This window comes from Tetrapisispora phaffii, chromosome 4, assembly GCF_000236905.1.
Source record: "Tetrapisispora phaffii CBS 4417 chromosome 4, complete genome".
NCBI classification, from domain to species: Eukaryota; Fungi; Ascomycota; class Saccharomycetes; order Saccharomycetales; family Saccharomycetaceae; genus Tetrapisispora; species Tetrapisispora phaffii.
The window spans coordinates 463,790-477,237 of record NC_016523.1 but is presented as its reverse complement, the minus strand read 5'-3'; the positions used below and the strand labels follow the sequence as shown (position 1 = coordinate 477,237).

General features: G+C 32.0%; 6 protein-coding genes across 6 annotated transcripts; 2 read left to right on the top strand and 4 right to left on the bottom strand.

Annotated features, from left to right (window-relative positions):
• Positions 1 to 269: 269 nt before the first annotated feature.
• Positions 270 to 1,196, bottom strand: MRPS28 (mitochondrial 37S ribosomal protein uS15m; the record flags this gene model as incomplete). Its single annotated transcript, XM_003685253.1, has 1 exon — positions 270 to 1,196. The coding sequence occupies one exon, from the start codon at positions 1,194 to 1,196 to the stop codon at positions 270 to 272; it is 927 nt and encodes a 308-aa protein (XP_003685301.1).
• A 697-nt stretch (positions 1,197 to 1,893) lies between these two features.
• On the top strand, positions 1,894 to 2,541 carry GAR1 (H/ACA snoRNP pseudouridylase subunit GAR1; the record flags this gene model as incomplete). Its single annotated transcript, XM_003685252.1, has 1 exon — positions 1,894 to 2,541. One exon carries the CDS (start codon positions 1,894 to 1,896, stop codon positions 2,539 to 2,541), a length of 648 nt encoding a protein of 215 aa, XP_003685300.1.
• Positions 2,542 to 3,011: 470 nt separating this feature from the next.
• On the bottom strand, positions 3,012 to 3,347 carry RTC3 (Rtc3p; the record flags this gene model as incomplete). The annotated part of the gene is made up of 1 exon (XM_003685251.1): positions 3,012 to 3,347. The coding sequence occupies one exon, from the start codon at positions 3,345 to 3,347 to the stop codon at positions 3,012 to 3,014; it is 336 nt and encodes a 111-aa protein (XP_003685299.1).
• Positions 3,348 to 4,187: 840 nt separating this feature from the next.
• On the bottom strand, positions 4,188 to 8,762 carry SWR1 (chromatin-remodeling protein SWR1; the record flags this gene model as incomplete). Its single annotated transcript, XM_003685250.1, has 1 exon — positions 4,188 to 8,762. One exon carries the CDS (start codon positions 8,760 to 8,762, stop codon positions 4,188 to 4,190), a length of 4,575 nt encoding a protein of 1,524 aa, XP_003685298.1.
• A 785-nt stretch (positions 8,763 to 9,547) lies between these two features.
• IPI1 (Ipi1p) lies at positions 9,548 to 10,447 on the bottom strand (the record flags this gene model as incomplete). Its single annotated transcript, XM_003685249.1, has 1 exon — positions 9,548 to 10,447. The coding sequence occupies one exon, from the start codon at positions 10,445 to 10,447 to the stop codon at positions 9,548 to 9,550; it is 900 nt and encodes a 299-aa protein (XP_003685297.1).
• A 501-nt stretch (positions 10,448 to 10,948) lies between these two features.
• RQC1 (Rqc1p) lies at positions 10,949 to 13,174 on the top strand (the record flags this gene model as incomplete). The annotated part of the gene is made up of 1 exon (XM_003685248.1): positions 10,949 to 13,174. One exon carries the CDS (start codon positions 10,949 to 10,951, stop codon positions 13,172 to 13,174), a length of 2,226 nt encoding a protein of 741 aa, XP_003685296.1.
• Positions 13,175 to 13,448: the final 274 nt, after the last annotated feature.

Sequence of the window (13,448 nt, the reverse complement as noted above, 5' to 3'; positions counted from 1 at the left end):
TACATACATAGGTCTACAGACACTATAAATCAAATATTATTACTAATCTTTGTTGCATCAAATGATGAATATTAAATTACACATAAAAACCTTATTTCTGTGCTTTTTTATATACTTACATGGTTATTTACAGGTGAAAGTATCGAGAATTTTTACTTGAAAAGATAAGGAACGTGAATAAAAGTCCTTAAATGTCAATAAATATATCGCATCATCATAATTGTACTGGGTACAATTTTGGAGAATTGTTTTTACACAACTTGCATTAGCTATTGTTTCATGCCAATTTCAACAATATTTGAATTCTCTTCGACTATCGAAGCTGAATTTTTTGATAACTTTTTTTGTTTTCTCACTTCTTTACGTTTTCTTTCTGTTTCATTTTTAGATTCTTTAACAAGTATTTTATCACCATAAAATTTGAAATCTTGCATATATTGTCTGTCCATATTAAATTCTTTAGTGACCGAAAGATCAGATAAACCTAATTTTTGAATAGTCCAAAAATATTTTTCAGGATTATCTCTCTTTAAATATCGTAAAATAGATTGTCTTTGTTGAACTAACATTCTTAATGATCTAATCATTGCAAAATTCTTATGATGTTCTTTTAGATTTCTAGCCATATTATAAATTCTAATAGTCATACAAGCAGCTTGTACTTCACTTGATCCAACATCACCTTCGAATCTTTGAAATTCTTTAATAGCAAGACGCGTTGCTAGTTTAACTCTATTTTTACTATCTGAATTCTTAATATTTAAAATCCTCAGTATTGCTTCACGTCTCGTTGCAAACATTTTTTCATCTGGTTTTAATAATAATGAAGTAGTGTCATTTTGTGTTAATAGGGAACCTTGCACATTACGAGTAGATTCATCTATATTCTTAGCCTCGATGGCAGCAATTAATTTTTCAACTTCGTCTTTAGTATGACCTCCTGCTAAAACATTTTTCTCTTCTAATTCAGATAAAATACGATTGATAAAAGGAGTATCAGCTTTACCAAGGACAGGATCAACAGTATCTAGAGCATTTTTAATGGAAGCTTGAATGGCTTCATTTTTTTGTCTAATCTTTTGCGATTTCAGATATCTAATAGCTTTTTGTCCTTCTACTGCACCAGTCCCACTCAAATTCCTCTTTATTGAAGCGTTTAAAGCAGGTTTTAAACCCAACAATCCGTACCTTAACATTATTTGTTTGCCAAACTCCCAATTATTTTTCTTTTGAAAAATCTAGCTTTTTCTCAACAACCAATTTCCTAGACCAAGAGCACAAACACACTAATTTACTTTGCCTATCTTTTCACTTCCAATTGTCTCAACCACCGCAAGAAACACGAACTCTTTAAATATACAATTGACTTTCTTTAAAGGCTCAATTTGGTTTCAACTTCCTTTCATTATGTTGGTGTATTCATTTACATTTAAAAATATGTTCGTGAACTGTGACCACGGTTTCTGGAATTTTGAAATTTCAATAATTTTTCATGAAAATTTTTTAAGATGCGATGAGATGATAATGTAGTTAATAGTCAATAGTTAATAGTCAATAGTTAAAATGTACTAGTTAAAATATAATTAATAGTGCTTTTATGTTTTCAAGTTTGTTGACAATTGGATATATTAACGTTGTCTCTTTGAATTATTCAATTTAAATTAGTCTATTTTTCATTTGCTGAAAAGTTTTAATCAAACAGGAATAATAGTTATTTTGTGCTTTTCTGGTGATATAATAATATAAAACTAAATCAATTAATATTTAATTTTTGTTTTCATTGATATTAAAAGTAAAAACCTGTTTAAGAATTGAAGTGACGTTATATATACACATATATTTCGTTTAAAGTAACACTATTATTTACATTCCTAATAAGTATTATATTAAAATATGAGTTTCAGAGGCGGAGCTAGAGGCGGTTCCAGAGGTGGATTCCGTGGTGGTCGTGGTGGTGGTTTTTCAAGAGGTGGTGGTAATGGTGGTAGATCATTTCAACAAGGTCCACCGGACTCTGTTTTAGAAATGGGTGCTTTCATGCATGACTGTGAAAACGATATTGTTTGTCGTTCTATAAATACTAAAATTCCATATTTCAATGCTCCAATATATTTAGAAAATAAAACTCAAGTTGGTAAAGTTGATGAAATTTTAGGTCCATTGAATGAAGTTTTCTTCACCATTAAATGTTCTGAAGGTGTCCAAGCTACTAGTTTCAAGGAAGGTGATAAATTCTATATCGCTCCAGATAAACTACTACCAATTGAAAGATTTATTCCACAGCCAAAGATTGCTGGTCCACCAAAACCAAAATCTAAGAAGAAGAGAACCGGTGCTCCAGGTGGCCGTGGTGGTTTCTCTAGTGGTGGTAGTCGTGGTGGTTTCTCAAGAGGAGGTTCCCGTGGTGGCTTCTCCCGTGGTGGCTCCCGTGGTGGTTTCTCCCGTGGTGGCTCCCGTGGTGGCTTCTCTAGAGGAGGTGGTCGTGGTGGTTCTCGTGGTGGTTTCTCAAGAGGTGGTGGCCGTGGTGGTTCAAGATATTAAATCATTTAAATATTAACATATATTTGCTTCATCTTTTCTTATCACCAACTCACATATTGGCATCACTTATACCATATCATGTCCTCACAAAAATTCATATAATCATTTTTTGAAATGGCTGTCATTTACAATATTGGAAAAAGAGCCTATACGTCTTCTTCTTTATTAATTAAAAAAACGATACGATTTTCAGTCACTTGTTAAGTGACAAATCCACTTTACCACTCAGGCATACCGAACTTCTTTATAAAGTGATTTTATTAGATATTTATATAACGATATAAACTATCTAACCACTGTACAATAATACAATAAAATTGATACAAACAATATACTAATATATATAGAAATTTAGATAAACCGATGTTGCTTCATTTATTATCATAAACTGAATATATATTTATTTACTATTTATATATATATCTATGCGTCACAGTTCACAAAAATAAATTGAGTAAAGGTATATCAATCTATTGTCTGGCGTTGGTTCTGGCACCTCTGAAAGTGTTCTCCTTCATTCTGTTGTTCCCTTTATATTGACCGTTCTTCAGAATTAAATCGATCACTTCCTCTGGTTTTTTGCCCCTGCCAAACTCATTCTCTAGTTGAGCATGGGACGCTTCTCCTAGTTGACCATCTGAACCTTTACCTTCATGGTTTGAGAAGATTTGAAACAATTCAACTGTGTCTGTAAGTTTAGTCACGGATGGCTCCTTTAAGTAATCATCCAGAGAATCCTTTGATTTAATATATACTACAAAATCAGTGTCTTCACCTTTGTAAAAACATCTTGATAATTGTGACATTCTTGATTGATTGATTTTAAAGTAATTTGGGAATAATAGTATGGTTTTTAACTTTTGATAGAAATTACTTTGCTATAAAAAGAGAGACCGACCTATCGAAAGTATATTCACTTATGAATTGAACCGTCATGAAAGAATTAAAAACCAAGTAAAACAATCAAGAGTAACATATAAATAACAAATGAAAGGATAATTACAAATTGGCCTATTTATATACTTTTCACTCGTTTGAGTGAGTGGTTTTCCATTATCGAAATACTTGATTACTATACAACAGAAATTGATGATAGGATATCTATTGTTAATACTGAATTGTTTAACATCCTATGGATAACCTAATTGAACCACACAACACCCCTTGATATCGTATAATAATATCTTATCTGCATTAGTGATCAAATACGGTTAGAGCATCAAGACTGTAACATCTTGTATATTTGTCTCTTTAAGGGGTTAGAAAAAATTAGAAATGCAACAAAAGACCCTTTAAACGTCAGCAATTGTTTACGATCACTTACTAATCGTAATGGTTGAAAAAGACAACGATTTCAAAATGTTTCTCTCAAGAGTGTCATATCCTTTTAAGTACAATAGCAATGGAGGTGTTTGTAAGTTAACTCTAATTAGCTCTTGAAATAAGATTTCAATTGATGGATTTTTATGCATTCTTGCTTGATGTACCGCATAAAAGAAAAAGTTACTATCGATGACTGAGAGTTGTTTCACTCAAAAGATAGATCATGTAATTCAAGTTACGTTCAATGTTCTATCAACATTAGTAGTACTCTTAATTATCTATTTACTTATTTTATAATTACAACTGTTATACAGTAAACTAAATTAATAATAATAACCATTGGCTATGAAACGTAACATGTATTCTTCAACATGTTTTGTACCTTCGTAAAGCACTAGTTCTGAGTCTGGACCAGGTTCATCTTTAGAGTTTTGGTCTGCATTTTCGTCGAAATCTTCGTTATCAACTTCAATTTCTTTCATTGCCAAATTAGCTGCTTTAACATCTTCTTCATCTTCAGCATGTGCTAATAACGATTCTAATTTTTGTGAACCTTTTACACCAGAACCTAAGGTATTAAACAATAATGGTTTGTCGTTCTCTGGAGCGCTGTCATCAGAATCATCGTTACGAAGAATATCCTTAACAGATAATTTAGTTAAATAGTCTGTGGTGAAATCACCTTGTTGAATAACCAAATTATCTAAATGTCTCTTTTGGTTTGCTTTTTGTAAAATATTACTCTCAATGGTGTGTTCACTCACAAATCTATAAATATGAACGTCTCTGGTTTGACCAATTCTGTGACAACGATCTTGGCATTGTTTATCCATAGCTGGATTCCAATCTGAATCGTAAAAAATAACTGAGTCAGCACCAGTTAAATTAATACCTAAACCACCCGATCTACTTGACAGAATGAAAACAGTTACACGTGGGTCAGAATTAAATCTTTCTGTTAATATTTGACGATCTTCGATTTTGGTAGCACCATCTAATCTCATATATAGATATCCATGATAATTCAAAAATTGCTCTAATATATCCAATACTTTTGTCATTTGCGTAAAAATCAAAGCTCTATGCCCATTATCTTTTAATTCATGTAATAATGTTGCCAATCTTTGTAATTTACCACAATCGTATTGAAGTAACGATTTATCAGGAAATGCTAATGTTAATTTCGTTTGTAATTGATGGAATGGATTAGTTGTGTTATGCAATTTATTTATCACTACTGCTCTATTTTGTTCGGCAATGGAACTACCATTGTCAAGACCTAATGATATTGGTCTGATATCCAAAGTTACAACATTAGGCGTAATGACTGCAAAGTTTTGGATCATATCCCTACTGGAGATTATTCTGGTTTGTAACGGTTTGATCAATTCAGCAGAAAATGATACATCCTCCAAACGATCGTCCTTTACCACTAATAAATTAATTAAATTTTTACCATATACTGGTGATTTGTCACATCTCAAATTATTCAAATATTTCCGGTGTTCAATAGAATTAACAAGTTCCTGAATTTTCCGAATACCTAAGTTTTTAAAAAACTCTAAGGTAAAATCAAAATTATCAGAATTTTTGCGTTGCTCTAAATCAATATTACTCCTTAACTTATCAACCTCATCTACAAATTCTTTAATACATTTGGACGTAGAAATAGTTTTGGAATTGTTCGATGATAAATATTCATCATTTTTGGTAAACACAAAATTTAAGGTTTGCAAGTCAACATTCTCTTTGTAGTCATTAGCATGTAGTAAGTTATGAACATACCTTTGCGTATCATTATATGTTGAAACAGCACTATTATCAATAGAAAAAGAACTCATTATAGGTCTTACCTCAAAAAGATCTGGATGGTTACAAACCTTTCTCAATTGCATCAAACAGTTCACAATAGACATAAAATTACCGCTCGCCAAAGTGGCCTTGGTCTGAGCTCTAGACATGAAATCGTCATAAAGAAACCTTTGCCTTTTAGACAGTTTGCAATAAACAATATGTTCATACTTACCTGGCATTTGCTTTTCGACATCTGCCTTTAATCTTCTTAGCAAATAAGGACGTAAAACTTTATGAAGCTTCTCAACGGTATCCTTAGTTTCTGAATCTTCTTCGACTGCTTGTCCACTTTCAATAATTTGATTCACAGGTTTTCCAAACCATTGCTGGAAAGCATCCAGATCTGCAAATCCAGAGACACCATTTCCATTTGTCACTGTTTGAGGCATTAAAAAATATAATAATGACCATAGTTCTCCTATATTATTTTGTAATGGTGTACCAGTTAACAATAATCTTCTTTGAGTGTTGAAGTTCAATAATGCTTGCCATCTCGTTGAACGGAAATTCTTAATGTTATGGGCTTCATCCAAAATCATATATTGCCACTTTTTCCTTTTAAAAGAATGTTGATCCTGGACTACCAGTTGATATGAAACAATGCATACATTGAAGGAATCTTGTTTATTCCAACCCTTTCTTTTCTCTTTACGTTGCTGAGGGTTACCATAATACGTTAATACTTTAAAACCAGGGGCAAATTTTTTAAATTCCATCTCCCAATTTAAAAGAACAGAAGTTGGAACAACTACCAAATGAGGTCCCCAATTTTGTTTTTCACATGCTAAGTAACTTAATAATGAAATAGTTTGAATGGTCTTACCCAAACCCATTTCATCTGCAAGAATACCATTTGTATTATTATTATATAATGAGGCAAGCCAGTTCAGACCTTGTTTTTGGTAGATTCTTAACGTACCTCTCAACAGTGATGGAGTAGGTACGTCTACAACCGTTGTAGGGATAGTTTTTTCTGGTTCAAAAGTCTTAGTTTCCGTTGTACTAGGTTTGTCAAATTCGGTTGAAGAATGTTTTTCATCTATTTCAGGATTATTATTATCACCACTTTCATTCGCATCCTCTTCTTCTTCTTCAGAGGATGTAATATTTAACTCATCAGAAGCAGAAAAATTTACATTTTCATCTGACGAAACCGTGAAAGATTCATTTATATCCGCATCTTCATCATCTGTCGAAATGCTATCAAATAAAGCTTTTAATCCATCATCTTTTGATGCAGTATTAGCGTAACTGGATTCTGGGGAACTTTCATCATTTCCAGAAGCAATTTCGGGAACCAATGTTTCTAATGTCTCGGCGTTTGATACTTCATTTATAAATTTATATTTCTCTTTGAGTTGTTCCACTGATAAATCTTTGTCCACTTCTTTCTTCTCGCTGAAATCGGTTTGCCCATCACTTTCTTCCTCAGAAGACGAAGTTACGTCATCTTCGTTAGATAAATCATCCTCAGATGACTGTTCCATTTCGCTTGAATTTAAGTCTCCTTTTGAGTCACGTGAAGTGATATTTCTTAGTTGAGCATCTAATAATTCTGAACTTTGCTTTAACACTTTCGACAAATGTTCCTTTCCTTGAATCCTTTTCAGTTCTTGTTCTTCATCCTTTTTCAGTACTTTATATGCTCTCTCCGCCATATTCCATCTTTTTTTCACTGCCTGCATGGCAGATCTCGCTAATAGTTTCCTATGTTTCTCTTCTTCTTTAATTTTTCTTTCTTCAGCACCTGCTATATGTCTGAAATGCTGTTCGATCATTTGCGAAACTTTACGAGCTCTTAATATTCTCGACCTCTTATTATTTTGAAATAATTTGCTCCATTGCACACCATGCTTCACTAATGTATCTTGAAATACCTGAACATTTTGTTCTTTGTATAAATATGATATGGCATGCGTCTTATTAACTTGAGCAACTTTTGTATCCTTAGTAGTTATTGGCTGAATAGAGTCCGTTTCTTCATCATATTTCAATGCTCCACTTTCCAGACCTTTTCTTAATTGTGATAATACTTTTCGTTGTTCTGAAATGTAATCTTCGAATTCTTCATTAGTCATATCTTCATCCATTGATCTAAATGAACTTAAGAAATTGGAAACACCGCCATACTCAGATTTTACTACATGTCCAGGGTTTGTTATTGTTTGTTTAGGAGGATGTACCACTAATTTTATGGTTGGTATAGTCAAGTTTCTCTTTTTTCTTTTTGTAAATGGTGTGTCTGATTCATCCGAAGAAGTAGTAAAATAATAGTCATCACTATCCTCATCATTTCCATCTTCATTTTCATTTTTTTCGATATTAACTCTAGCTGTTTTAGGTTTTTCCTCTTTTTTCATTAGTTTTAATTCTTCACTTCCAAGCTTATTGTTTTGAGACGCAGTGAATGCAACTTTCTGTTTTATTGTTTCATTATTTGAATTTTTATCTACTACGTCATGATTACGTATCTTATGTTTACGTGTGCTATTATGCAAATGCGTTTCTGGCTTAAATGGGACTTGAGTTTCATTTGTATTTTTCTGCTTTTCTGATTCAGATTTCTTCTTCGATGAACTTGTAGTCTCGTTTTCTTTTACAGCTTTTAATACCGTTGGCTTTGTATTAATTTTATTATCTTTGTCAACAACATCGATTTCGGTTGACAATGCATCGTATTTTTTATCCACTAGCGGTTTTATATCATCAAACCAATAGGTATCCTTTGCTTGTGGTTGCTCATTCCCACTCTGTCTTAATTGACGTTTTCTAACCCTTAGGGCAGTATTTGAGACTTCAGACCTACTAGTACTTCCATTTTCCTTTTTAATATCTAATGACTTCAAGGAAAGATCATTTTCCTTAATAAACGTATCATAGCTATTTGAGCTGTTTCTATAACTTGGATCAAACTCAAGCAACGATATATATTCTTTCAAATGAAACAATTCATTACACAAAACCTCGTATTCATAAGCTAATTGAGCCAAAGAATTACGTCGTTCGTCTTCCTTGTTTACAGTGTTTGTTGTTTTTTTATTCATTGCATATGTGCTTGTGTTTTACTATTTATTTAAAAAAAAAAAGTTTCTCCTAATTATGATTCTTAATGCAACATATCTTATATATAATATCTACACCTCGTGAATATAAGGAAAATAGTTACCAACCAGTTGTTGATTATTTTATGAAGTGCTATGGTTTCTTTTCTACTGATTTTAATCAAATTTTAAAGTAGCGACAACTAAACGCTTTGAATCTAAGTTGACGTTCCTCAAAGTTTAAACAATCATTAATGCAATTGCAAACAAAAAAAATGCTTCATTAAGTAATAAACAATATAGTAAATAAACTAATCGTGTGTTATAACTTTATCACCATGATGCCATGTTCATGATTATAAGTTACTATTATTTTTTTTCGTGAACTGTATGTTGAACCGTTGTGAACGATTTTGAACGATGTCAAAAAAGTAATTGGTGTCGTGATAGACGATATCTCTTTATTCTCGTATGAGCCGCACCAGATAGGGCACAAATGTATGACGTTTTAGGGTTATTTACCAACTTGAATGGTGGAAAGTGAAACGTCACATTCAACTAGTTGCTATGCCAGCTGATGGTGATGATGACAAGAGAGTGTCTGTAATGAAATAATGATTATAAATTCTATTATTATTTATTTCCTAGAGATATATATTTCGTTTAGAATACTTCAATCAGTAATTTTTTCAATGTGTTTGAGCTTTTACCACATTCACCACCTTCTGTAATTAATACATCTAATTGATAATTAATGGTGTCTAGATAAGTATCTTGTCAAAATTTGTTTACGGGTCAGTTAAATGCTGGGAGGATGAATCTCGTGGATTGTTTGATTCATTTGTTTTATTGTTATCGGCATTGTTCTCATTTTTATTTTTATTAGTTAATACTTTATCGAATAATCTTAAAAATTCATATGGGTTTGGATGTTTTGAAATTAAATATGGATTTTTAATATTTTCAATTACAGAGTTGCCTTCTTCATCTATTTCTTCATTCAACGCAGTTAGATCAGTACACCCCCACCTAATGAACTCGCATAGTGTTTGTAAATGGATATTAGTTGTCTTTGCATCTTTTTTTCTGGTATGTGCTATACTAGACTTCTCATTCTTACCAACGGTGCCCCATCCTAATACTGATAATAACCCTGTTAATAGTTTTGTCCACGATTGTTTACATATTTCCTCACCACAATATTTCAATAAAACTCCAAGAACCTTGCTCGAATCAGCTTGGATGCTGGGAACAATATGTGTCATTGACATGCTGATATACAGTACAAATATTTTAGAGTGTAATTGTAACACTTGAGGATTGATTTTGCCAATTTCGTCAATGAACTCAACGTATGCTTCGCGCACTTGTCTGGATTCATCGCAAATTAATGGAATACTTTTAGTAATCAGAGGACTCAATAGAGTGGAATTGATAATTTTAGGAAGCATTTTTTGAAATAATTGAATTGTTTCTTTCCTTACTGTATTGTTATGATGCTTCAACAGAGGCAAACGTTTGCTTAAATCAGAGTTAGTTTCAAGATATTGTTTCTTGATATTAATCGTACGGGAACTAAACGATGCATCTGTTAAATTGCTTGGTTTATCCTGAGGTTTACCTACCTTCAGTTTCTTCTTCTTGAAATCTTGGATCTTTAGTTTCTGTTTTCTGTGACTATTACCCATTTTAAAAATATTCAGTATTCAGTTATGCTGGTTGTTAGTGTATAGTTTTCCGATAGTGTATATATATATATGTATACTTAGGAGAAGGTACGATACTGTAATAGCCTGTTTCTTTAATATACAGGCCTGCTATATAATCATTTAAAATACAATAAATCAAAGATATGTAAGATAGATGAGATGAGCTCCCACAATTTTTCTTGAAATTTTTCATTTTCGCTACTAATTTTTTATAATTTTTTTTTCAGGTAATATCAAAAAAACTGTATATGCTATATAAAGTTCAGATAATAATCATATTTAAACATATTCAAATACATATATATAAGAGAGAAGAATGACTGACCAGATTTTGAAATTACATCAGGGTTTCTAAAAGGCTGCTTCATCATTTAAATTTAGAATTAATTTTAATAACTTATTCCTGATATCCTTCAATCCTACTTTCTTCGGTGACGTTACGCTTAATATATAACATTCATCCAATATATTCAATTAGATATGAGTTCTAGAGCTTTGAGAAAACTGCAGGATGATAATGATTTATTGGAGTCATTATTGTCATCAGCCAGTAAAAAGAATCTAACATCAGCTGTGAAGAAAGACAATAAAGCTAATTCTGGTTCTAACATGTTTTCGTTAATGAATGACAACAATTCCAGTGATAACTATAATGAAACAGATATTTCTAACGAAGAGGACCAATTGGATTTGATAGAGACTGATATAAAAAAGGAAGTGGAAGAACCTAAAAAGATAACAATTGCGACAAAATCACAGAAAAAGAAGAAAAATAAGTTGAACAAGAAGAAAAAGAGCATTACAAAAGCTAATCATGAAAATAATAATACTAATTCAGACGATGAAATTACTGAGAGCCATGATGATGAATTTGACCAAATTATACAACAGTTTCAGAAAAGAAACGTTTTAGAGTATGGTTCAATGATAAACAATTTCCAATTAGACAGTGACGATAATGCTATTGGAAATGACGACAATTTAGATGTGGATAGTGATGAGTTCATGACTGCCTCGGACAATGAAGATTATATAACCGGTAAAGATAGCAAATCTTTTGTATTATCTGATTTTTTTTTTGACACAAGTTTTTCAAAATTTCCAGTACATATATTAAAGAATTATAGTTGGGCGTTCAATACCAATGTCAAAAACTTAGATCCACACACTGAATTTAAATTACTTTTTGATGATATATCGGCGGAGTCTTTAGAGGATATTGATTCTCTTTCCTCTGCACATATCTCCCCACAACAACTGAAACAAATACAAAGGTTAAAGAGGTTAGTACGGAATTGGGATGGTCAAGATCACAGAACCGTTCCAAATGGTCCAGGTGGCTCTGTGCACAAATTACTATTCACAAAAATTAGACCAGATTGGTTACCAACTCAGCGTGGTGAATTATCAATGACTTTATTAAAACATGAAGATGTTTGTGATTGGCAGTTGATTCAAAGGCCAACTGAATGGAAGGACATGATAAGCGAAGATGTTACAAATTGGAGGAAACATATCTCTTTTTTTAAATTTGAACCTTTAAATTCTGAAACAAATAAAAAAGCATTGACAGAATTTTATTTAAGTGTTGTACTTCACCCAGACCATGAATCTCTGATCAATTTAATTTCATCCAAATATCCATATCATGTTCCTGGATTATTACAAGTAGCTTTGATCATGTTAAGACAAGGTGATAAATCCAATACCAATGCTCTGATCCAAAGAGCATTATTTGTATTTGATAGAGCATTGAAAAGTGGTTTGAAATTCAACTCAACATCTGTGCAACTGCCTTTCATATATTTCTATAATAGACAATTTTATTTCGCGATATTCAGAAATATTCAAATGTTATCACAAAGGGGTGCTGTGGGAACAGCCAGTGAATGGACTAAAGTATTATGGTCCTTAAGTCCTTTAGAGGATCCAGTTGGTTGTCGTTATTTTATTGATCAATATTTGCTGCTAAATAACGAATACCACTATATCATAAAACTATCGAATTCCCCACTCATAAAAACGTATAGACAGTGGTATACTTTTAGTTTTGGTATGGCCGTAGTTTTAAGTTATCTGAGAATCGATGAGTCTAAAAAGGCATTGAAGGAGTTGCGAAATGTTTTTAAGTATCATGCGAAGTCCTTGGCATACATTTTTAAAGAGAAATTACTAGGTGATAGCAAACTAGTTGATAACTTCCAAGTAGAAGACAATAGTTTAGCACATATTGAAGCAAAAGCTTACATCACTAGATTTCCTTCAATTTGGAAAGAAAGTTCAGATCTTTCATTCCTTCTTGCCGAATTACAACAATTATTCACGGACTACAAAAAGAATGCCTTTGATATAATTCCTGAACCAAATTACAGTGATTTTAAAGGTACTCACCATCCATTCTACATCGACAGCTTACCAGTAAATTTGTTAAGATTTGTATTTCTGTCAGACGAATCGTCCGTGGCGGCTGCCATCCCTTCTAATATTTGGTCTGATAATCAAATATATGAATTTGATGTTTTACCACCAGAATCTATTGATAGAGAGACTGCAGATATTGTTGAAAAAATCACAAGTTTCATCGATGGCCAGGAATTGGAAATGTATCAAATGGCTCTACTTCAAGATGAAACGTTATTAGACCAGATAAGACAACTATCATTGGATCAATACTTAGAGGAAAATCCAAACATGGAAATTGAATGATAAAAATACAACTATTTTATTAGACAGTTCATGCGTATGTCCGTCCAACAGATATATATAAGATTATATAAATAATGATGTAATACATAAACTTCATAAAATTATCAATATACTCAAATATTAATATGTAATGCAATAGAAGTTGAAGTATTATTATAAAGTTGACCTTTGTTATGAACTAGTTTCGTAATACTAAAAATAGTGACATTATATTATGAAAGCACAGAGATGCAAATTATATGTTCTTAGAGCGATCATGAATTGTAAAAGTAAA